The sequence below is a fragment of the Temnothorax longispinosus genome, chromosome 6 (assembly GCF_030848805.1).
Source record: "Temnothorax longispinosus isolate EJ_2023e chromosome 6, Tlon_JGU_v1, whole genome shotgun sequence".
Classification (NCBI taxonomy): Eukaryota; Metazoa; Arthropoda; class Insecta; order Hymenoptera; family Formicidae; genus Temnothorax; species Temnothorax longispinosus.
In genome coordinates, this window is record NC_092363.1 from 13021637 (window position 1) to 13047801 (window position 26165).

The window sequence follows — 26165 nt, forward strand, 5'->3', positions numbered from 1 at the left end:
AAGGGGCTTAAGATTGCCGGGAAAATCAACTCAAATGAGATGATTTATCAAAATGACCATTTAGCATTGGGAAATATGCATAATGACCGGGCAATTTGATTAATTCTTCTCTATTAATCATATTGGCCGAACAAATTGGGAATTATGCATAATGCCCGGCCATTATGCATAATGCCCAATTTATCAAATTGCCCGTAACATATATAATTACATAAAAAGGATAGGAAAGATCATCTAGCTAAGAAGATAAACACAATCTGGGTCAAGCATCGTTGTGTCGTATGGTTCCGGGGTGGGACCGAAGGCACTAAGCTTCTCTCAACCGAGAGAACAAACTAAAAAAAAAAAAAAAAAAAAAAAAACATGGCACTGGCATGACAGCTGCCTACAGCGAAGAGATGCAATGTCGCGACATTTCTCTTGTACGAATGTCAACTGAAGTCAAATCTTGAACTGTTTACATTTATCAGTAGATAAATTGATACGTAATCGAATGAAAAGTTACATTATAAAACCAGTAATTATACAAGTGTCTAGAATATATCCATAAAAATGGTTTTTCTTAAAATAAAATTTAGCCTTTATATTGACTCATATGGTACATGGCCCAATCACCTTAAACAGTAGTTTTAAGTGTCCAAATTTACTTTTTATATTTCTGAAGTTTTCTCTATAGTAAATTTTAAGGTTTTTTAAAAAGATTTTTAAGGTAAATTTTCTCAAAGGTACGGATCTGGATCGGTTCCGCGAGTACCTGGGTAATTCAGGTAGCGGATACCCGTATCGATTCGGGTACGACGTGTACCCGCTATCCGTGTCAATACGGGTACCCGTTATACCCGCATCAGTATGGGTACCCGTATCGACGCGGGTCTTATAACAGTGTATGCTACAGATATCTGCGTATTACACGGAGACGCGTAAATGCAAAGTAATAAAATCAACCCAAGTGACATATATTTAAAAAAAAGATGTGAAATCTTTAAATTGCGCCAATTGCAAAGAAAAAAAATACATATTGCTTTGAAAAATAATTGTTGTGCAACTACTTTAAAAAAATAAAATCCAACTGGTATATGTCTTTGTATTTTCATTAAAGGATCTTCCTATTCCAACCGAAGTGGTTCTTAATTCTCTTTAATAAAATTATAATATTACAAAGAATCATTTTAATCACAAAGAATTTAAGAAGTAACAGTACAAAATAAAAATATTTAATTAAAATAAAATAAATAAATTTTTTTTGTAAAAAAACTTGGCGCTGCTAGACTCCGAAATTTAAACATTAAAATTTAAACATTAGTAGAGGAAAGTCCCCTATTATGAGATACTACATCTATTTTGCGTTATTGATGGAAGTTTATGTGCAGAATTGAAAAATGTAATAGGCGAGTGCACGCACGATCGAATAATGAATTTTCCACTAAATAGGTTTTACTCTAAGGGCAATAAGTTCATGATGGAACCAACAGATAGAACCTATTAGTTTAGCAGAAACTTCGCTTTTGCATATTAGGAGCCTATCTCATAATAGGGGACTTTCCTCTACTAAAATTTTTGATTGAATAAAAAAACAGTAAACATAATTTAGGGAAGAATGTGACGGGAGTAAAAAAGCAGCGCCAAGTTTTTTACAAAAAAAATTTATTTATTTTATTTTAATTAAATATTTTTATTTTGTACTGTTACCTCTTAAATTCTTTGTGATTAAAATGATTCTTTGTAATATTACAATTTTATTAAGGAGAATTAAAAAACTATCACTTGGGTTAAAATAGAAAAATCCTTTAATGTGAACATAAAGATACGTACCAGTTGGATTTTATTTTTTAAAAGTAGTTGCACAACAATTATTTTTCAAAGCAATATATATATTTTTTTCTTTGCGATTGACGCAATTTAAAAACTTTTTCTGAAATACATGTCACTTGAATTGAGTTAAGTAACATAATTTTGTGATATAATAATTTTGTTACGGAAAAATTAAACTACCATTTGGGTTAGATTTTTGAATTTACAAAATACATTGCGTGTACTTGGCGCCTTTTTTTTACCTTTTTTGGTAAATATTTAGGTAAAAGTGAATTACAGATTACTTAAAGAATTTGTAATTTGTCAGAAAAAAATTTCTAGTTCGTGAAAGTTAATATTTAGGTGAAAATGAATTTTAAGAAAAAAAATTTCTCATAGAGAAAGCTTTGTGGTGGTGAAAAATTTTTTTTTTGAAATTTTGATAGAAATAGGTTTAGAATGTTTCAAAATGTCGAGAAATCATATTAGTAGAAAATGTCCGGAAGTATGTATGTGTGTACGGATTTTTCTACACGCATCTACTTCTATAATTTTTTAGATACCGGGTTGAAATTTTGCACACAAATAGAGTATCATAGAAAGTATGTTCTCCTCTAATTTTCTTAAAATCCGTCGACCGGTATGGATTTTAAGGGGATTTTCATTTTTTAGAAAAGTGTGTTTTACGCTGTAGCTTTCTCAATATTTGAGATATCGATCTATTTCTAATTTTATTATATTCTTCAGTTTTTTTCTACCCCTATTTCATATATAATTCTTTAAGATTTGGTTGATTAGATCCATTTTTATACGCAATCAAAGGTCCATAATTTTTTTTAGAAATATGTGTGGCAAATTTTGAAATATCGGGCTATTTATAGTTTTATTATATTCTTGGCTTAATTGTCTAGAACGGATCATGATCTAAGATCGGTATGATCCAAATAATTAAGTCAAGATCGGGGCATGGTCCAAACAATTAAGCCAAGATCGGGGCATGATCTAGACAATTAAGCCAAGATCGGGGCACGATCCGGACAATTAAGCCAAGATCGAGGGACGATCCAAACAATTAAGTCAAGATCGAGACATAATCCAGACAATTAAGCCAAGATTTGGACATGATCCAGACAATTAAGCCAAGATCGGGGCATGATCTAGACAATTAAGCCATGATCGGGGCATGATCCGTACTTGAATTACCAAAATTATAGCAGCCACTAATTTTGGTATTAGAAAAATAATTTCGGACACAATTACATCACAGCATCTCAAAGATATGTTAAAAAGAATAGTATTTAATTTGTATTTAATTAAAGAATAGCTACAACTTTATCTAATACTTGTCAAGTTTTATAAATTCTTAACACATTCATACTCCTTTGAATGTTCAAGACGCTTGTCGTCCCCTTAGTAACAGCGTTTTGTTTACAGATTGCGATCGAATAAATTCATTGAACGTTCTTAACCCTTAGCTGGCACACTTTACCGCAGAATTACATAGCTGGCACCCTGTGCCGCTTCAGACCCCAACCACTAGAATGTTTGCTGTGAGGAAGCTATTGATTTTTTTCACTTGAAAAAATTCCAAGATAGTCTTATTCGAATGTTGTTTTAACAGATGTCATAGGTTACTTTGATAAAAATGTAATATAAGTAAGGAAAAATTGGAGAACGTAAAAATAAAAAAACGAAAAATGACTATTTTCACTCAAAAATTCATAACTCTTCCATTTTTTCATATTAAGAGCTAAAATTTTAACTTGACACTTTTGAGATACAACACTTTAAGGAAGAAAATAGTTTGATGGTGGTTGTTTCACAAAAGGTATTTATTTGGGAGTTAAAGAGACGAATTTCAGCCAAAAAAGAACTAGTTATTTTTTTAAAATATATACTTATTTATTTATTAGATAAATAAATTTTACTTAATTAATGTAAAAAAATGAATAAATAATATCAGAAAGGATTAATATAATCGTAAAAATATATGTAAAATAATTCTATTGATTTACGAGCCAGCGCAATCAGTACAAAAGAAGAGACGATGATCATAGCAAATCGGTCGTTCGCAGGACAAGCACGCTTTTTTAGTTTTCTTATCATTTTTTCGAGTGCAATATGCGCACTTTTGTCTTAATGGTAACTGCACTCTTTGGTATGGTTGATCAGAATATACGTCTTTTCTTAGTATCCCAGCGATGACAATCTTCAAATCTCTGTGTAGAGTCGGGGTCGCGTACCGCTCTGTCAAAAACGGCGTTACCAATGCATGTATCCTTTCAAGGCTAACGATTGCCGTGCATTTTTCATTGCTATTCAGTCAGCTTGCATTTCCAAAGTATTCTGACGTTAACAATCGCCTGGTCTAGCATTCTAGAAAACAATTCGCATTGGCCATCTATTTGTTCTTCGTGTGACCGTATACGTCATTACCAGTATCTTCATCAGAGGTATTTTCGTCCAAATTATCCTCATGATCCTCCTCGAATAGCCGTTGGCGTATGGGCCGAGGCCGTATAACTGACACGTCATTTAATAAAACCGGAATATTATACGCTCTTGAAAAAAAAATTAAACATTGTACAACATGATGGACTTACTTTTTTCTACACACTGATGACGAAAACCAATGGAAAAAAAATTTAGGAAAAAAAACTTTGAATAATTATAGTTGGTATACTGGGGTTCCTGATGACCACGGTCCATTTCACTCGACTGTCACTGACGCTTTTAGGATTACGCTCTGTGTTCCAAGAGAAAGAGGGTTCCTCGAACTAATAAGATACAGTGCCACAAGTACCATTTTTGTACTATAGGGGGGCTTAAATTACAGCTGAACTAGGCTGGAGCGTTTAATACCCCACAGTGCCAACTAAAAGGGTTAAAAAATTATTTTAAAGTAGAAATAAAAAACTAATGTATAAATAAAAAAATGGAACAAAATGGAAAAATCAAGAAATATCCGCAATTAGTATCGATTATTTTAGTAAAAACATTAATTATTTAATTGATTTTTGTAATAGTATAACAAATATTAGTCGCAATAAAGCTTATCACAATAAAAAAAGTGTGCAAGTAGAAACTTGCACATTGCTTCCTCATAGTTTTTAAGTGGGCAAGTAGAAACTTGCACATTGCTTCCTCAATTTTTAAGTGTACAAATTATAAATTTGCACGTTGCTTAATCAACATTTTATTTTGCTCATAAATCTTCCTCTATGAAGAAGCCAAATTAATAAATATCTACTAATAATTATACATAAAAAAAGACTTCCTCATAAGAGGAAGCTTTATGAGCGAAATAAAATGTTGATTAAGCAACGTGTAAATTTATAATTTGCATACTTGAAAATTGTGAGAAAGTAATGTTCAAATTTATAATTTGTACACTTAAAAATTATGAGGAAATAATGTGCAAGTTTCTACTTGCTTACTTAAAAACTATGAAGAAGCAATGTGCAAGTTTCTACTTGCACACTGAAAAACTATGAGGAAGCAATGTGCAAGTTTCTACCTGCACACTTTTTTATGATATACTTAGATTAAATATTAATTAATCCTTTTAGAGTCTAATCTTTTTTTTGTGTGAGAAAAACAGATTTAATTTAATTATTTTTTAAAATGTTAAAGATTGCTGAATACGAATATAAAATTTAACAAAATTTATTTTGTTGCCATTGCTTTCGTGAATAATTAATATTTCCAGACACCAAGATATAAAATCAATGTTTATCATAGTATAATGGACTCGATTCAATTAATATTTTAACTTGCCTACTATACGAATTGCGCTACAGATCACTTTTTCGTTCTCTTCAACTTTTACAAGACAGCATATACATACGTGTGTGATTTTGGATGCACCTTCCTTCTTAAAGATCTCCTCGGTATCAGCTCCCTCTGGTTAATATATATGTATATATATAGATTAGGGTGGCAATATTTTTGGGTCAAAAAATTGATTTTAAGTCTCACCCTTTAAATTCATTCTACGAACTCTCAAATGAAAACCCTTGAAGGGCAGGCGCTGTAACTTAATATTTAGAGGTCGCTCAAAGTCTCTAAACATAAAATTTTTTTCGAAAAAGTAGTAAAAAACTGCATTTTTCACTCATTTTCACTGCTAAATCTCTTTTAGTTACCTTATTAAAGTACCTGGCCATCAAGTTTGAGGTGCAACACATGAAACAGAAATGTAAATATAAGTAATTAATGCAATCTTTGGCATAAGATCGTCTATAGCAAATATAAAATGATTTAATAAATTTAACCATTTTTTAACCATCCATAGCTTATAATCTTGTTTTGTAAGTAAATATATCAAACGCTACTTTATAAAAACATTCTATCATCTTCAAACTAAAGCCTCTCTAAAGTTATATGCTGTAGCTTAAAAATTAATGGTCGTATATTGCTATTTTATTAAATAGTGCACTTAATGTAATTTTCTACATTGAATCCTTTTATTATTTTGGAAAATAAATTATATTATCAATATATCATTTAAATTAAGTCTACGTTTCCCGCAGGAAGTTTTCGTGCATCGCATTTATCAGATTTCATATAGTTTACGCTATAGGTGATTGTTTTAATGAATTTATTGTTTTAAAGAATTCTTGGTTGGATATGAGCAAACAAAATTCTTTAGTTAATTTAACAAAAAATTTAATTCACATAACAAAAAATTTGGTTATGTTAAAAATTTTTGTTATGTGAACCAAAAAAGTTAACATAAAAAATTTTCCAACCAAAAGATTTAGTTGATTCAACTAAATGGGTTTCTCAGTGTATAGGTGATTGTTTTAATGAATTTTGTATATACAGTCGGCTACTAAAAAAAAGGTTGCAACACATGAAATTGGCCGCGTTGCGTTCTGTCCTTCAATTTCCAGTAAGTAACAAAGATAGAACAACGCTGGGTACATCCGAATAGTTTCCGAACGCAGCCTAAAAGGTTGCAAGATATTGGCCGCGTATCGGACCTCTATTCTTCCTTAGGAGCCATTACCTAAGAAAGAAGAAGACGTCTGATACGCGGCCAATTTCATATGTTGCAACCTTTTTTTTAGTACCCGACTGTTGTACACTGACCGGCAGGAATGCCTGGACATTTTGATATGTATATGACATATATGTACATGTATATGTATATGTATTATGTCCAGGCATTCCTGCCGGTCAGTATACAAAATTCATTAAAACAATCACCTACAGTGTAAACTATATATAAAATCTGATAAATGCGATGCACGAAAACTTCCTGCGGGAAACGTAGACTTAATTTAAATAATATATTAATAATATAATTTATTTTCCAAAATAATAAAAGGATTCAATGTAGAAAATTACATTAAGTGCACTATTTAATAAAATAGCAATATTTTGAAGCAATTAATGACCGTTAATTCCTAAGCTACAGCATATAACTTTAGAGAAGCTTTAGTTTGAAGATGATAGAATGTTTTTCTAAAGTGGTGTTTGATATATTTACTTACAAAACAAGATTATAAGCCATGGATGATTAAAAAATGGTTAAATTTAGTAAATCATTTTACAGCGCCTGCTCTTCAAGGGTCTTTATTTGAGAGTTCGTAGAACGAATTTAAGAGGTGAGACTTAAAATCTAATTTTTGACCCAAAAATATTGCCATCCTAATATACATATATAATATGATATATTGATGATCACGCACACACGCACAATCACACGCACACGCACCCGCACACGCACACGCACACGCACACGCACACGCACACGCACACGCACACGCACACGCACACGCACACGCACACGCACACGCACACGCTACGCGCACGCACACGCACACGCACACGCTACGCGCACGCACGCACACACGCACGCACACGCACGCGCGCACACACGCACACACGCAACACACACACACACACACACACACACACACACACACACTATCTGTCACGTACTACGTTTACGCGAGCGTTATTTATGTAGTAACTTATACGATAATTTATCCCGCGTAAACGAGTGAATTATCTTAAGTTACTGCAGAAGTAACGCTCGCGTAAACATAGTACCCACACAGCACAGGATATCCTGAGGGACATTTGTGCATCCGCTGGATATCCACCGGATATCGAATATCCACTGGATATCCACCGGTTATTGAGATATCCCAATTTGTCTGTAGGACGTCCCTCAGATAAAGTGTGCTGTGTGGGTAACGACTGCCACTACATATGACCCGCTGATATTTTGCTTCTTGTGACACCCACATCCTAATTTCGTGGCACTTCGATCCTTGCGTGACGCGACCGAAATTTGGAATTAAACGATCGTAGTATTTAACGATAAGAGATCACGGTGTTACGCGCAAACGCAATATGTATTTCTAGGTTATAACTGATGACTGACAGCGCACTGTCCGCGCGAACGCATTGAGCGATGAGCGCACATGTATGTACGTGTATACATGCTGTCTCTTCTCAGTGTAGCAACATTGGGCGCGTTCAGCAGACCAAGCCGCTGAGTAGCAGTCGAACGTAGTCGAACGTGATTGGCTCTTACTTTTAGAATCAACCAATCAACGCAGAGTGTTGATAAGACGAACTCAACAGTTGTATCTGCTGAACGCGGCCATTGTCATGGAGGGGACCCGGGGGAACGCTCGAGATGTTCTCAAACGCCATCTATCGAGGCAAAAGCTACCGTACAGCGACGATGACGACGATGACAACGTATTTTAATTGTAAAAATTTACATTTCGGACTATGCATCGTAATATCTCCGCTCGTAGGGCACGTAGTGGAAAAATAAAAACACTTTTATTAGATATATAATACAAACCCAAGCTATCGATCAAGCCTACTTAAAACTTAATATCCGTTCACTCGTTATTGAGATCTCAAAATCTCGGGTACTCGCAACTCGTGCATTCGCGTAAAAGAGTCACGGCGCGGTCTCGCTTCGTGTGTACTTAGCGCGAGACACTACCGTGTCTCTTGATAAATTCTGACACGCTTCAAAAATGTATAAAATCATATATATGAAAGAATGCTTTTATTAACCCTCCGTTTTTTCGTACTTTCTCAGTGCATACGTGGCCCTGTCATGTCTAACGCTATTTTTTCTACGCCTTAAAGTATTTAAAAAAATTCACATTTTTTTCTAAGTAATAATTTTGTTAATATTATTCAAAGTTCATTAAAAATAAAATATTAAATAGACAAATGTTTATCAAAAGATTACAAAATCGTCAACTATTTTGTAAAATTTTTCAGATTTTTTAAATTCCTTTAAGGTAGGGAAAATAGCGTTGGACATGACAGATCCACGTATGCTCTAAGAAGGTACCGAAAAAACGGAGGGTTAATAAAAGCATTCTTTCATATATTTAATTTTATACATTTTTGAAGCGTGTGAGAATTTATATTTTATTACTTTGCATATACGCGTCTCCGTGTAATACGCAGATATCTATAGCATACGCTGTTATAAGACCCGTGTCGATACGGGTACCCATACTGATGCGGGTATAATGTGTACCCGTATTGACACGGGTAGCGGGTACCCGAATCGATACAGGTACCCGCTGCCCGAATTACCCGAATTACCCGGGTACCCGCGGAACCGGTCCAGATCCGTATACAACGGGTAACGGACGAACGGGCGGGTACCCGGGTACCCGGGTATTCCGAGCTTTAGTTTCTCTAATGTTGCGCCGATGATTTTTTTCCGTCATTTAAAATAGATCTAAAAGTCCTCAAAAAATCACTCATTATCTGAGAACTACAAAGAATATTTTACAACCGATTTTTTAGACCATTTTTCTTTAGTTTGTAGATATGTAAGCAAAAAAATTTGACTTTTTAGAATGGTTTTAGTTTTTCGCAGTTTTCAGGCCTTAAAATTCATTTGAGACGAATTTTATTATATGCATCTTGTTGCGGACAAAATTTGCAATAAAAAAGGACCCTTGTATTTTTCTTGTATAACAAACGCTGATTTTTTTATTGACGCACAAAATTAAGCGTTATCCGGCCTGTGAGCAATATTGGAAAATTATATATATATATATATATATATATATATATATATATATATTATATACAGGGTGTTCTAAAAAAGGGGGGCCAAAATTTAGGGAGGTATTCCTCACACCTAATGGATGAAAAAATGTTATATGAACATGGGTGCGGAAACCCATTTTATTTCTGCCTGGCTTCTTTTCTGAGTATGCGATGTTACGGCTAAATGAGGTAGTGACCTTATATTCCAGGCAACTCAAGGTCACTTTAAAAACAAATGTAAATAAACCTACTGATTAAACGATTGTCGTCCACAATGATTAATCTTAAATTGTTTCTTGTGTAAGTAATACTGTCAACAGTATTTTCAACACAACTCCTGAATAAAGCGTTTCCGCACCCATGTTCACATAACATTTTTTCATCCTTTAGGTGTGAGGAATATCTCCCTAAATTTTGGCCCCCCTTTTTTAAAATACCCTGTATAAACAAAATAATAAATTAATATATTACACTACCGCTCATTAATTTTAATACATTCCTAGATTCGTTGATAGACCAGCCATATTAGACATCGAACCTTCTAATTAATCTTCCCAGGTTGCAAGCACTATGAATCGTTTTGATTTCAGATGCTGTAAGTGGGATTTATTTTGCTTCGCAAAATTAACGAGGAATAAAAAATTATTAACAATAAAAATGCGATTTTTTTTATTTTTTCTCAAATATCTCGAAAACTAAGTAAGATAGAGTAACAATCTATACATACCTTTTTTGTAGAGCATAAAATTATCTACAATAATAATAATGATTTGAACAACATTTATCAAGTCAGTCGTTTAGCCCTTAATATACATATACCGGGTGTCTGAGACCACCCGCCCACCCCTTTTCTTTCAAAAACTAAGCATTTTAGAGAAAAACGTTCCAGACAAAAATTGTATGGTTTTGAGGGGAACATAAGATGGTGTCATTGATTTGACTTTGGGTGGCATCGTTAAGGACAGGTCAATTAAGGACACCTTCAGTTTCTTAAATGGAACCCCCTATTTTTTATTGCATATTCTTATAGCTCATGTCGAGAGCTTTCCAAAACACTATAATTAAGTATTTTTTCATTAAGTACTTTTCGAGTTATAAAACTTGAAAGTTACAGTATTGTGACATAATATTTTGTTTAATTTTTGCAAACAATATGAATCAATTAATGTAAAAAAAACACAATTTTCTTAAAGAAAAATTTAAAGGCAAACTTCACACTCGTCTGAAAAACGCTACTTTCGCCCATTGGTGCACACGATATTTTTCACAATATCTTTATCACAATTATACTATTTTTTGTCAATTGGGAAAATTATTGTGTTTGGATACATATCAACTTTACAAGTAAGTATACATCTTACATATTATTTTTGAGATACTTAGAATCGAAATAAAAAACAATAACCTCAATCGAACATATTTTTCCATTGTAAATAGTTACATTCCACATTTACAATGAATCTTAGCAATTGGACAATGAATGCCATAACTTTATACTGCAGCATTTACATACTTATTAATTATAGGTCTACTTTTTGTGTTGTTTCTTTTGTTGTTCTTTGTTTCGTTTTTTCCTGTCGTTTTACAAGGAAATCTTTCTCAAATATAAATATTCTTCATTGTTTATACACTCGTACAGTACTTTAAACGAAAAGATTGTTTTATGGAGCCTATTGTTTTTCAATGACGCATTTCATTCAAAAATTTCAGAATGTGGTTGATCGGTTCAGAGTTACGGAAATTACCACGTTGTAAACTTCCATCACAACGTCAAGTATTGGCACGATTTGCATATCACCATTTCCTTAATCGAAAAACTATCAAAGAAAGTGCGAACAACGTCGCTGATGAAGTTTCAAAATGTTGGAGGCGAGTACACATACCGATTCGTTTAAAACATAGAATTTGTAAACAAATTCGAAATCTTTTTAAAACATGGCGTCGTTTGAAGAAAAAAAAACAGAGAATAAAAAAGACAATCTGCGAAGCAAGAAAAAAACAGATTGGAGTTTTCAAAAAAAATTCAAAATCTATTCGACATTGCCCATGGAAATGTAATGAATATATTAAAAGAACAGAAGATCAAGGATTTTTTTATTCTACATCGTCAAGAAGGACGTCCAGGCCGCATCGCTTCATGCAGATTGAAATTGAAATCAAATGCATCTACTAGCACAACTGCATTTCATGAAAATGAACAAAACTGCAACGATCACGTATTTTCCTCATTATCAACTAATGATCCAAGTGTTGAGACAGATCTTGATGAGGAATATTCTCACTCAACAAAACAACCAAAATTAACTGAATGTTCTTCACAGAAAATAATAACTACGACTTTAGTGGGGACTTTAGATAGGACCAAAGTGAGCTACAAAAAAGCTGCAATAATCGTCCCTGCAATCGCTCATTCATTCGGGCATGACGCGAAAAAAATAGCCATGAGTTATTCAACGATAAGAAGGAAGCGTGAAAAAGAACGACTGAAGTTTGCTGCAGACTTGAAAAGTTCAATGAATTTAGAACCTCCTTTGATTGTACACTGGAATGGGAAATTAATGGCATCTAATTCAGGTTATTATTCTCATAAAATTTACAATACACTTTAATGGCTCATATTAAATATTGATTACGGTACAGCGTTTCATAAAATAATGCCAATGATGCTGAATAATTAACACAATGGCATTATATAATTAAACTGAATGTCAATAACTTTTTATTTCAGTAAATGAGCAGATAGAAAGATTGCCCGTGATTGTTACGAATCCACATTCTGTTGAGCAAGTTTTAGGAGCTCCATCTTTACCAAATGCTAAGGGAAGCACCATGGCACACGCTGTTTTTGATTTACTGAAAGAATGGGAACTAGTTGAAAAGGTTCGCGGAATGTGCTATGATACTACAATATCGAACACTGGATCCAAAAATGGCGCCTGCACACACTCTTGCAATTTTTGATGGAAAAAGAATTGCTTAATTTTTCTTGTCGTCATCATATATTTGAACTTGTTCTGGGATCTGTCTTTTCAACGTGTTGGCCAACATCATCTGGGCCAAACGTTCCCATTTTCAAAAGATTTCAAGAAAATTGGAAAAATACTGATGTCAAGAAGTTCTGCAGTTTTGATACCGATGATTTCATAAAAAAAGTGATTGAACCTAAGAAAATTGGTATATTGAACTTCATTCGAGACACGTTGCAAAAAGCTCAACCGAGAAAAGATTATAAAGAACTACTAGATTTGGCTTTAGTATTTCTCGGTAATATCTATTGCAAATATCAATCGCTTATAACCTATTATAATGGATTACAAAGTAAAGTTAATGTTTTTCAGGCGATACAACTGAACCAAGGTTTCGAGCGCCTGGAGCATTTCATCATGCGAGATGGATGGCAAAAGCCATTTATGTACTGAAAATTTACATGTTTCAAGATCAGTTTCATTTGACAGCAAGAGAGAAAAAGGCTATCAGTAGAATCGCATTGTTCATTGTTTATATTTACATATTCGGGTGGTATGAAGCCCCTCTTTCAGTCCGTGCTCCGAAAAACGATTTGGAATTCTTGAAAAACCTTTATTCTTATAATAAGATTGATTCTGAGATATCTAAATCTGCTGCTAAAAAATTTTCCAATCACTTATGGTATTTATCAGAGGAAATGATTTTACTGTCTTTATTCGATAACAAACTTGACGCGAACACAAAAACTGAAATGGTGACGATTTTGAAGGGAAACAGTTCTCCCGGTAGGATACATATGCAATTTTTAACGGAAGAAAGAAAACTGAAGGCAGTAGTTGAGTTAGGAGATAATATTGAAAAACTGGGACTCCAAAGTTTTGACAGAAAAAAGCATCAGGTTTTTTCAAATTCTGGATTTGAAAACGGATTGGCTTTTCAAAATTGAACCTTCAAAATGGCTGCACAACGAAGATTATCTGGCTTGCGAAAATATCGCAAAAAATTTAAAAGTTGTAAATGATATTGCGGAAAGAGGAGTCGCGTTGGTTCAAGAGTTCAACGCAATCTATTCCAAAGACGAGAACCAAAAGCAAGCAATAATACTTGGAGTCGCAAAGCATCGAAAAAATATCCCAAACTCAAACAAAAAAACAATTATCAATGCCATTGAGAAAAATTAAAGCGTAAGGGCCCGTTCCCTAAAATGTGAAAAACTTATAACCGTGTAACATAAAATTAATGTGCTATAAGTTTTTTGATCGAAACTGTAAGATGTACTTATTGTTCTTTGAAAATAAAATTATTATGACAAATTACAAAAAAAGTAGCATATTGTTATTAATCTATCCATTTTACAATTATGAGTCGCAATAAAAAAACAATTGCAATTCGTAAAATTGAATGGTGTTATTGTATTAGATTTCCGAGGCGTCATCGCGATCTCGAATCGACGTCGAGGCGTTGTCACTACGAGTGCGTGTGTCCGACGCGTGTCGCAAAGCAATCGGTTCGACCCGAGGAACAATCTCCCCACTCGGCATGTAATATTTCAGAAACATTTCTGCAAAATTCCATTTGAAATATTACATCTTTCATCAATATTTCAGAAATATTTCACGACCGTTTCTGCAACATTTCTGCAATGTTTCAATTGGCACAATTATTTCTGTTGAAAACACAGCGATTTATCGAAGAATGAAAAATGGCGTGTTGCCATCTATGGTATTCGCCAGTAAGCAACTGATTCCGTAAACACTCTACGTAAACACTCTAGAGACTAATACATGGGTCTAGTGACATTGGTAGTGCGTATGTTTCGCACGCAAAGGCGCTGCAATACTTGGTTTCCGCGTCCGTATGGCGCTGCGATACCTGACTTCCGCGTTCGTTACGGAAGTATCGAGCTTGCGTAGCAACGATCGTCATTGTATCAATATCTTCCGTTCACGATCGTCTTTATATTCACATCTTTCGTCCACAAAAGTCACGCGTATCAAGTCGTGTCGTGTATTTTACCCGTTCCAAATATTCTTTGTAAAAAGGATATTGAGTCGTTAAATCAATCGTTTCAAGTCATACTCAATCGTAATTACAATGACGAATACATTAAATACGGCAGCACAACGTAAGGAAAAGCGACTACCGACACTGGAAAATATCTGCCATTGCCGTATATAAGGAAAAGGCATCCGCCATTACTAAAGAAGGAAGGACGATTGGAAAATACATTCGATGGAAATACACTTCCGAGTTTTCACACGAAGGGCAGTATTCCTCCTCTTTGGAGTCACTTTCACGTAAAGTGAAATCACGCACAGGTAACTCGTTATTCGGAAGGGTGGTATTCCTCCTCGTTGGAGTCACTTTCACGTAAAGTGAAAGCACGCACAGGTAACTCTCGTTATTCGTAAGGGCGGTATTCCTCCTCTTTGGAATCAGCTTTCACGTAAAGTGAAAGCTCGCACAGAACATTCGAGAGCTTTCTTTCGTATTGGATTTGGGATGTATAACAACCATTCTTGCGTTTCGGCAAGGCATTCAATCCAATATTATATATCAATCGGTGGCCACTGTTTAAGACAAGGAAAATTCTTCTCATTTCACTTGAGTAATCAAGTATAAAAAGAATTTGGTTGCAACCACGCGTATTTAGTATATTCGCTTCTTTTCATTGTAAAATTACGTATGTTGTATAAAGATTGTAAGGATTCGTTAAGATATTAATTGAGAATTAACTCATCGAAACTGTAAAGTTAATATTTCGTAAAATAGTACATGTTCACATTGTTTAATGTACTCTATTGCGATTCAATAGTCAGTATATTTTTTCTTTATCGTAAGTTGAATATCTCTAAGTTCATTTCGAAACGAATGATTATTTCAGAAACATTATCCAATGGTTAAACCATGTTATGCACGATTGATGATATTTATATGAATATATGTCATGTTGATTATGGATTAATGCATTGAATTACCAAAGGAAAAAAGGGTATATTTATTGGTTAAGAACCACTTATTTCTTTTAACATTGATTTCTCAGAAATCTATTTCCTTCATTAGTAGGATACCAAATTAATTCATGCATTGTTCCATTTCTTCTATATATATTAATTTATACTTGTATTATATTGTATTTTGAAATGTTTTGCATTAATGGTCCTTTCACAAATATAATTTGTGAGGTATGTGTGATATAATTTGTTCTTCAAGGTTTTTCTCTTATGCGTTTAAAATATTTAATGATTCTCAGTGCTTCTAATTTATCTAAGTGAAATCGATTGGTCTTGCGCATTTATTATATTGGAATTTATAAAAGAAATATCTTCAGCAAAAATGTATATTTATTAAAGTGAACGGACTATTAATGATTGAGTTTCCTGATACTTAAACTATGTATTTCATTTATATGTGATTTATATTAATACCGCGTTATACTCTCAAAAGTTCTAAAAATTGTAGTCAATCAATATATCGAAAGGTTACTTTTCAAACGAATTATACTAGTTGAGTTTTCTTAATAACCAGTACGATTTTACGTTCTTACTGGAGCGTGTACAATTTCAAATGCAACTTTGCTGAAAGATTTCGGCAATATTTCGGTAATATTACTGAAATATTTCTGAAATATATCTACGAAATATTGCAGAAACACTTCAGAAATATTTCAAATACATTTTACACTGAGAAAAATGTTTTGTATTAGCAAACAAAATTTTGTTACTGACGTAAAAACTATTTGTTGATATGTGAAAAATGAAATATTTTGTTACCGGAACAAAAAAAATATATTAAGCCATGTGCGTATAGCCGCCGCGCATTTGTCCAAAGAAATCCGCTTTCTCAGCCGGTCACCCATCCAAGTAGTATACCGGCGCCTTGTTGCTTGACATCGATGATCGAACAGGGTAGTGGTGATCCTCTGACTCTGACGCTTCTTTCTTTCTTATACTTGCTTATTTTGGTGAGCATAAAGCTATCGCATAACAATATTAACAATACAGATATACGAATAAATCTTTTTTGCCAGTCAACGTCGAATATTAATTTATATTAAATATTATTAAGTATTTTATATTTTATATTAAAAATGCCATATGACAAAATTTGGAATATCAGAAAATTCTTAATATTATAAAAGAGAAAAAAATGCAATAAAATGTAATAATTATATAATAATAAATTTAATTTTTTATAAGTTCTAAAGTCTGTCAGCAACTTTTCGGAAATATTACAAAAACAATGTTGTATGTGAAACATTCAAAAATATAACGCGTGCAATTTAAATGTAAATAATAGTTTTATCATGTATCAGAAATGTTTCTAAACCATTACATCTGCAATATTTCTTCTGCAATATTGTAGAAATTCACTGCCTGCAATTCAATTTTTTATTACCTACGCAATCCTTCAGAAAATTTTTCAGAAATATTTTAAATGCAATGTTGCGTTTGATATGTTACAGAAATATTATTTGTGCAATGCAAACGTAATATTACTTTTATAATGTTTCAGAAATATTTCTGAAATATTGCATCTGCTACATTTTTTTGCAATATTACAGACACTTACAAATATTGTAAACAACTTTCTGAAAGATTTCAGAAATATTGTTAATGCAATATTATAAAAAACATGATGCAGGTACATTTCTGAAATATTTCAGATGCATAGTTACAAATAAAATGTTAACGAAATATTTCTGTACTATTTCTGAATATTTCAATATTTTAGCAACATGACATGCCGAGTGGTTCGAGACGATGTCGTAACCCAAAACGCGAACGCATTATATCTGTATAAAGCAAACGCGAGTGCATTACGGTACATCTCAACATTTATACGAACATTGTAATCAGTATACGATGTGACGTGACAATTCGCGTCTACTTCCCGGACGGGCTCGGCCGAGGGGAATTCGGGGATGCCTCCTCCTCGGAGCGAGGGGAGGGCGGTTGCGTAATATTAATTGGTCTAATTAGCCTTTAAGTTTTAAGGGATCGCCGGTGGTGACCGGAATCAGCCTGTAACGGCCGCGAGCCGCAACGTGGAAGAGCTGTCAAGACTAAGGAGGCGGCTGGTGGACATGGTCGCCAGCCGGGTCGCCCGGACCTCCCCGCAAGCGCATTGGAGTACCGCCGGCCGGAAGCCACTCCACACTCGGCCACAACAGTGGCAGGAGAGGAATCGAGAGGACCCCGGGGCACACCCGAGCGAATTGCCACTCAGACTAGGGTGCCCAGGAGCGGCCCAGGGAAGTGCGCAGCCCTGTGACCGCCACCCCAAGGGACTGCCGACGGACGGGGCCGAGGCCCGGCCAGCCTGACCCCGAACGCCGGCTCAATCATCGCGGCCCGGACAGCCGGTTGATTTCAAAAGCACGCGCCGAGTCGGAGGTAGCTGGAGTTGCGCCGCCGGAAGAAGAGGCGCGCGAGAAGCCGAGGCGCCGGTGAGAGCGCCCTAGAGTCGGAGTGGCGCCATCGGAAGGAGCGGCGCACGAGCAGCCTACGCGCCGGAAGCGCTAGGATTGGCGATCCGGTCGCGCTGCACGTTACGGCGCAGGCGCGGGGAACCGGCGCGATCCCGGCGGACCATGGTCCGCCACTGTCGTGCCGGCGAGGATCACGGAAGCATCGCCCGAATTACGAGCTGCCCGGACAAAAGGAGAATCATCGTCGACACTGTAAGGTCACCACCCTGGCATCCCCGCGTTAAGAAACGAGGGTTCGCTCGAGGCGCTGGCCCCCAAGCACGTCGGATACCTAGGCGCGGCAGGAATTACCTGTGGACGGCGGTATGAGCGCGTGCGTTACCTTGCGCTCGCATTCGGGAGAATCGTCTTGGAACTCGTGCATGGGCCCCGCCGAGAGTGAACTCTCATGTAAGTAGAGACCAATTGTGCCCTCTCCGGGAATACCGTCACGGCCGACAGTCGCGTGGCGTTAAATTGTGTGAGTCGAATAATCGTGTCGCGTTTCCTCGTGCTACTCGGAATAATTGTGTCGCGTTTCATCGTGTTTGTGTTGCGTCTCATCGTGTTAATCAGGATAATTGCGTCGCGTTTTCTCGCGTGAAGATAATGGTCGCGAGTGGTCACGTATTTTGAAGGGCACTCGACCGCGTAGAGAATCACGTATCCGGGCCCTCGAGAACGGCGAATATTGTGCGTGTCGGGACGAGAAGGTCGTCGGGATCGGCGCGGGGCTGCGGAATCTCCGAGAGTGCGAAGGAATTTGGGATTCGCGTGGCAGGCCGCGGGATCGTCCGCGATACGAGTCCTTATTTTGTGTTCGGGGGCAATCGCCGGCCAACGTGGCCGTTGCGGCGAGATCGCCCATAAGTTTTGCGTCGTGCGGAATCGAGGTGACCCGGGTACGCGTCGAAGACGTAAGTGGAGGTGTTGCGAGTCGATTAGTCGGCATCGCGGCGTAAATATTAGTGATGTTTCGGAATAAGGTACCGCGTTACCTTGAATTTATCGTGCGTATGTGCTCGGCTATCGAGTGATCTTGCGTTCATTTATCGCGTTCTTGCGTCACTCGTTCGTGCGTTTGTTTTGTGTTCGTCTGTTGCGCTATTCGTTCCTGCGTTCAGGTATGTTATGGCATCTGAGTTAAAGTAGTCTTAACAAAGGAGAGGAGCTCGAGGGAGAATAATCTAGAAGTTCTAGAATATGAACACAGCTTTTATTTTAAGTGCTATCAGAACGGTAGTTCGCTTGTAACTGCCTTTCCCCGTGGGGCGCTCGCAGAGCACGTGACTCGAATATGCTCGGCCACGCTCGGCCTCTTTCGTGTACATTCGTTACCGCGGTTCGGAGCGCGCATTAAATGCGATGACCCGTCTCTACACTTCCGCCGTTGGAGCGTTTTATGCACAGTCCCAGATTCGTATATAATTCGATAAATCTACTCTTTGGTAGCGCTTTGGTGAATATATCAGCCAACTGAGCCTCGGTAGGCACGAAGATTACATTAATGTCACCGTCTTCGACTTTCTCGCGAATATAGTGATACTTTACGTCAATGTGTTTCGTGCGCTTATGAAATTCCGGATTGTGAATCAAACGAATCGCGCTCTGGTTATCGACATATAATTTCGTCGGTTTGTCTCGAAGGTACCCTAATTCGCTCAACAACGCCCGTAGCCACATGGCTTCTCTCGTCGCTGTAGATGCCGCGATATACTCCGCTTCCGTCGTACTCATTGACACGAGTTTTTGTCGCTGAGACGACCATGTTACAACCCCATTTGCCATGCAAAACGCGTAACCCGTCGTTGACCTTCTGGTCGCTACATCGCTCGCGAAATCTGCATCAGAATATCCCGCGATTTCGACTCCCGTCTCCGATGCTCGGTATTCGATTCCCATGTTCGCTGTCTCGATCAGATACGCAATGATGCGTTTCACTGCTCGCCAGTGACTCTCGTTATGCTCGTTCAGAAACTTGCTGACTGAATTGACCGCGTATGCGATATCTGGACGTGTTACTACCGCGAGAAACATCAGCGATCCTACTGCCTCGCGATATGGCACTACTTGCCTTTCGGTCTCTTCCGACTCTACCGGATACAAAATCGTAAAAATGAGGATCCGCCGGCACGGAAACCCCTTTTGCTCGACTCATCCCGAATCTCTCGATGATTTTCTTCGCGTAGGCCTCTTGATGTACGAACATCGACCTCGACTCGCGATCTCGACTTATTTGCATCCCGACGAAGCTATTGCAATCCCCGATCGTTATCTCGAATTCTTTGCTTAACTCGTCGATAATTTTCCGGATTACAAGCGCACACTTCGCTGCAATTACCCCGTCGTCTACGAACAGCGCGAGGAACACTTTACAACCGTCATATGTACCGACATACATGCATTTGTCCGCATTTGTCTCTATCAGGTTGAAACGTTTTAAGACACTCGCGATTTTCAGATTCCAGCAGCGCGGTGCCTGTTTTAGTCCGTACAACGCCTTCTTGAGAAGACACACCACTCTCTCTCGATCTTCGTTGATTTCCAGTCCCGTTGGAATTTCCATCCTGACGTCCTCGTCCAGGGTTCCATGTAGGAACGCAGTTCGAACATCGAACTGTACTGCTTCGAGATTTTCTTCCGTGATGATCGCTAGGAGTATTCGAAGAGTGTCGTACCTCACGACCGGTGAGAACGTCTCCGAATAGTCCACGCCTTCTCGCTGCATGAAACCTCTGGCACACAATCGTGCCTTGAATCTGACCACGCTTCCGTCTTTGTCTCGTAGAATTTTAAAAACCCATTTCGAGTCTATGGTTTTTCCGCCTGGGATTCTTGGTACTATCTCCCACGTTTCGTTCTTTCGATGTGCATCGAGTTCGTCCTCGATGGCTTCCGCCCACTGAGTAGCTTCTGGACCTGATACAGCTTCTTGATACGTCGCTGGAATATTGTATTCCGCGAGACACAGCTCATACCTCTTCGGTTGACGAATCGTCGCTCGATCGCGCAACGCCCTCGGTACCGCCTCTTCCTGCTCCTGCTGTTGTCGAACGTTCTCGACCTTTTCTGTCTCGTCTTCTTCGACTCTCCCTGCTGCTTGTCCCGCTCTCGCGTTGTCGGCGGCCGCATCGTCGACTCCTGCTTTGTCGACGTCAGCTCCGTTACCTTCTTCTGCGTCTTGGTAGTCTTCTTCTTCGATCTCGCTTTGCATCGGCAGTGTGAGTTCGATCTCGGACATTGGTACCTCCGATCCCACTCTGCTCTCTCGTTCGTTGAATGCCACATGCCTAGAAACAGATACAACTTTCGTGATAGGATCGTAACATCTGTAGTTCGACGATTCGCTATCGTATCCCACGAGGATCAACTTCTTCGCTCGAGGGTCGAATTTTGTAAGCTTCTGTTTCGGCACGTAGGCATAGGCGTCGGAGCCGAAAATTCTCATGTGGCTAAGGTCTGGTTTCTTTCCCGTCCACAACTCGTACGGTGTACGACTTTCGCCCTTTCTCGAATTCCCGGTCCTGTTGAGTGTATAGACCGCTGTAGCAGTTGCTTCCGCCCAAAGATGTGGTGGCAGCTTTCTCGCCTGCAGCATCGTTCTCGCTGCTTCCACTACTGTACGATTTTCTCTCTCTGACTTCCCGTTCTGTTCCGGAGTGTTTGGAGCCGTGGTCTCGAGCGTGATTCCCCTCTTCTTCATGTATTCGTTCATCCTCTCATTACGGTACTCGGTACCGTTGTCCGTACGTAGCGTTTTCAACGTGCGCCCGAACTTGTTGTTCACCAGACGCTCGAACTCTTTGAATCGCTCGTAAACGTCCGATTTTTGACGAATGAAATACACAACTCGAAAATTCGTCGCATCGTCCTTGAAGAGTAAGTAGTACTTTGCTCCTCCCAGCGACTGCACGGGTATTGGTCCGCACACGTCGCTGTGGATGACCTCTCCTGGTTTGCTCGCCGTCTTCTTGCTCTCTCTCTGGAACGGAAGTTTGTGTAATTTGCCGAACTGGCAAGCCTCGCAGAAGAAATCTTCCGCGTTCTTCAGGGTTACCCCCTCCACAAGCTCTCGATTCACCAACTCGGTGAGTGCCCGCTTGTGTATATGGCCGAGTCGCTCGTGCCACATCTTGAAATCTAGTGCTGTCACGTTAACCTCTTGATTTTTCTTCGGTCTTCGGAAATACATTCGATACAGCCCGTTGTCTTGTTTAGCTCCAGTTGCCTCGACGACGCCTCCTCGCGTTATCTCTACGATTCCATTTTCGAATTCTACTTTGAACCCTTTGCTCGTGCAGACTTCAACTGAAAACAGATTTCGTGTAACACGAGGTACGAGTAGCACATTCTCGATGGTACCGCTTTCCCATTCGCCATTGACGAACTTTTCGATGCGGATTCTCCCAACGCCTGCCACTTCGCATACCCCGTCATCGCCCAGCATAACAGTCTCCCCTTTTACCGGCCGTATCTCCTCAAACCAGTCGCGACGCGACGTGACGTGCTTCGATGCTCCGCTGTCGGTGATCCAGACGTCCTTCTTGTCAGCGTCCCGCAACTGTCTAAATTGTTCGGCCGAAGGCTGTTGTTTTCGTTCCCCCACTACTAGTGCTCCCGCGCTTTCTTTCTGCGTCTGAACTACGAACGCGCACCCGCGACTCGACTGACCTTTGTTGTTGTCATTACTGTCGCCGTCCTTCTTCCGCTTCTCGCACTGACTCGCGTAGTGTCCCATTTCCTGGCACCGAAAGCACTCGATATTCTTTTTCGACTTCTTCTTCTTTCTGTCCTTGTCCTTCGAACGCGCACCGTCTTTCGAGCCACCTTTCTTAGTAACCGCCAACGCACTCGTTGTGTCACCGTCCTCACTGTCGTTCGAATCTTTCCGTATGAGTCTTTCTAGCAAATACGCGATCGTCTGACGCGCCGGATCCACACTATCCCACGCTGTCCTGAACACGTTAAACTTCGGCGTTAAGCTCGATAAAATTTTCGCGATCACTGCCGCGTCGGAAATCCTTTCTCCGAGATCTATCAACTGGCGCGCCATATTTTGTACCGCACTCACGTGCTGGATTGCCGTGTCTGTCGGACCCATCTTGTAGGAATAGAATCTTTGTGTTAACGCGCCGACGTTCGATGCCGATTTCTGTTCGTGCACTGTGATGAGCTTGTCCCACATTTCTTTAGCGTTACCACACACTAGCACACTCACAACTTGTTCGTCCTCCATAGCTGACGCGATAATCGCCGTCGCTTTGGCATTGTCTTTTATCCACAGTTTCGTAAGCGCAGCATTTTCACCGTTCTGGTTCGCTGGCCTCGTTCTGGTACCGTCGACCACGTCGAATATTTCGTTCGCCATCAGCATTGCCGTTATTTGAAACTTCCACGCTTGGAAATTTTTCCCGTCGAACCGCTTGACCGATCGTACCAACGCGTCACCCGACATCTTCGAGCAACGACGAAAACTCTGATCTCGTGAACACTGAAGCCAGAAAAACGAAAGCTACGCGTACACTGACGCGCGCGATACGACACCGATGCCGTATTTTCTCGCGAACTCGTTTTTCCCTCGATGCCCGAGATTCGACTCGTTCCGATCTCTGCCTGAGCACCCGCCTCGCGATCACTTGTCCCTTGTCCTTCGGCCACGTGCCTTGCTCGCACGCGATAATGGCCGCCTCGAGTCACAAGCCCGCACGCTTCTACTTCCCACACTTCCGTGATCTTGATTCTCTCTCACTAGCTGTTCCTTTCCAGCAAGACTACACTCACAACGGCTACGTTGCCTGGGCCCATAACCTGTTATGGCATCTGAGTTAAAGTAGTCTTAACAAAGGAGAGGAGCTCGAGGGAGAATAATCTAGAAGTTCTAGAACACAGCTTTTATTTTAAGTGCTATCAGAACGGTAGTTCGCTTGTAACTGCCTTTCCCCGTGGGGCGCTCGCAGAGCACGTGACTCGAATATGCTCGGCCACGCTCGGCCTCTTTCGTGTACATTCGTTACCGCGGTTCGGAGCGCGCATTAAATGCGATGACCCGTCTCTACAAGGTATCGTGTAAAACATTCGAAATTATCGCGTTCCTAGATTCTGATATTCGGATGCCATTCGATCCGACGTTCTCGCGGTCGCTTACTGCGCTAATTTTCCGGCATCTTGCGTCAGCGTATCCGTCATTTCTGCGGCAATCTACTAATTCGTTTTCTCGGGGGTTAATATCTTCTCAGTCCGCCTGAGATGGTCCCGAGTATGATACGCTCGCACACGTTATACCGACTTTTATACTAATTGATACCATATTGCCCACACTTTATACCTACTCTTACACTGACTGATTAAATATATTACACGATTCTGTTATTACATTTTGTGTGGTTAATTGCGTTACGCCTCCTCTCCGAATTCCCTGAAAGGAAGCTATGCCCTGAGGTATCGTCGGGGATATCGCGCTATATACAATAGTGCACGGTGGTGCGATCAGTCGCACCTGGCGCCCAAGCATTTTGTGTTTTAGCAACCTCGTGTCAATCCACGATTGCCCTCCCCCGGATTGCGAGACCGAGGGAAAAAGCGTCGCAAGCATAGCGAGAATAAAGTGAATAAACATTCGAAAACACAGAGTGAACATTAGTAGTGTTGACGCTGAAAACAATCCAATATTAATTATAATTTTTTTTATTTAAAATATTTTTAGCGTCCTCTAAATAAATTAAGTGTTTACACAAATAAATTTTTCGAAGCTTCGAAGCTAACTTCAAACTTCGAAGTTTTTAAGCTTCAAAGCTTTGAAGGTTTGAAACTAACTTCAAAGCTTTGAATATCGAAACCTTTGAAGCAAATTACCAGCCCTAGTCGAAACAAGCTCTCGAAGAAATTCCATATATTTGATTATGAGTGAATATCTGTGAAACTGTGAGGTATATAAAAAAATGTTTTAGACAAAAAGGTTACGGTATTAAGTAATCTCTGTAATTGTGTATTTATATTTTATTTGTATGAATATGAAATCAAATTAATGTGTTCTTTGATTTCCAGGGAAGATCATTTATTAATATGCTGGCATTTAGAAGGTGGTATTGCACATTCCACTGTTGTAACAGAATTTCCAAATGATTTTTATCCTACCGATATGCAATGGCACCCTCGTCCCAATCATACTGCTTCTGCTGCCAAGACATCTTCTTTAGATGTGTTATTAATTACTACAGCTGATGGTATGTTATTGATTTAAGGGAGACCGGGGCAAAGTCGTTACTATTTTTTCGGTGCCGATTTTTAACAACAAAACAAATAATTTTAGTAAAATGCGGTATACCATTGTAAAGAGTGAACCCTTTGCTACAAAAGGACCCCGCACATCACAGGGAAAATGGGCCTCTCGTCGAATTTGCGGAAATTGTAATATGATGTAGTTCATGTCGTCCTGATCAAAAGTTATAATGGGCCCGAGGTCAAAGAATGGACAGTTTCCGAGATACGGGGGGGTCAAAGGTCAACAATAGTGCCTTATTTTAAAATTCTTTGTGTATATCCGCACGTGAGCAGTGTTGTTGTGTGCGTATGTACCATTCTACGTATGTGTGTGTGAGCGTAGCCTGGTTTGATACATGGCAATAGTAATATGGCGTTCGCAATATGGTTACCTACGAAACTAGTGCACGGATCGAGATCAAACTTGGCCAGCATGTTCACCGTCGAAAAAGGCTTTTATTTTTATTTAAGCATACGTGGCCATATTACCCTCACTGGCAGAGTTTCAAGATTGGTGATAGCTAATGAAGACAATCGGTGTAGCCAGAGCCGAAACTCGCCAAAGTGAGATTCGGCTTTAAATAACTAAACGAGCCGATTCTCGACGACTCGACCTACGAAGCTA

At 38.8% G+C, this 26165-nt stretch overlaps 1 protein-coding gene and 2 long non-coding RNA genes across 9 annotated transcripts in view; 2 read left to right on the forward strand and 1 right to left on the reverse strand.

The window, feature by feature from the left end:
* Positions 1 to 26165, forward strand: part of Oseg5 (intraflagellar transport protein Oseg5) — a 237411-nt gene that overhangs the window by 12799 nt on the left and 198447 nt on the right. For 6 of the 7 annotated variants that reach the window (XR_011732726.1, XM_071782393.1, XM_071782391.1 and 3 more), the window contains one exon: positions 25325 to 25503. The exons of the other annotated variant lie outside the window; for it this stretch is intronic. Coding sequence is in view for 5 of the 6 variants with exons in the window: in XM_071782391.1 (XP_071638492.1) it covers positions 25325 to 25503 (179 nt within the window). In the remaining variant the exon portion in view is untranslated. The remainder of the gene's footprint in view (positions 1 to 25324; positions 25504 to 26165) is intronic. 7 annotated transcript variants of the gene reach the window in all.
* LOC139815469 (uncharacterized) lies at positions 1900 to 9172 on the reverse strand. The gene is made up of 3 exons (XR_011732730.1): positions 8050 to 9172; positions 5639 to 5694; positions 1900 to 4666 (listed from the first exon to the last, which is right to left on the reverse strand). It is a non-coding gene; the product is annotated as an uncharacterized lncRNA (long non-coding RNA).
* LOC139815466 (uncharacterized) lies at positions 11042 to 14139 on the forward strand. Its single transcript, XR_011732727.1, has 4 exons — positions 11042 to 11187; positions 11554 to 12417; positions 12572 to 13107; positions 13182 to 14139. It is a non-coding gene; the product is annotated as an uncharacterized lncRNA (long non-coding RNA).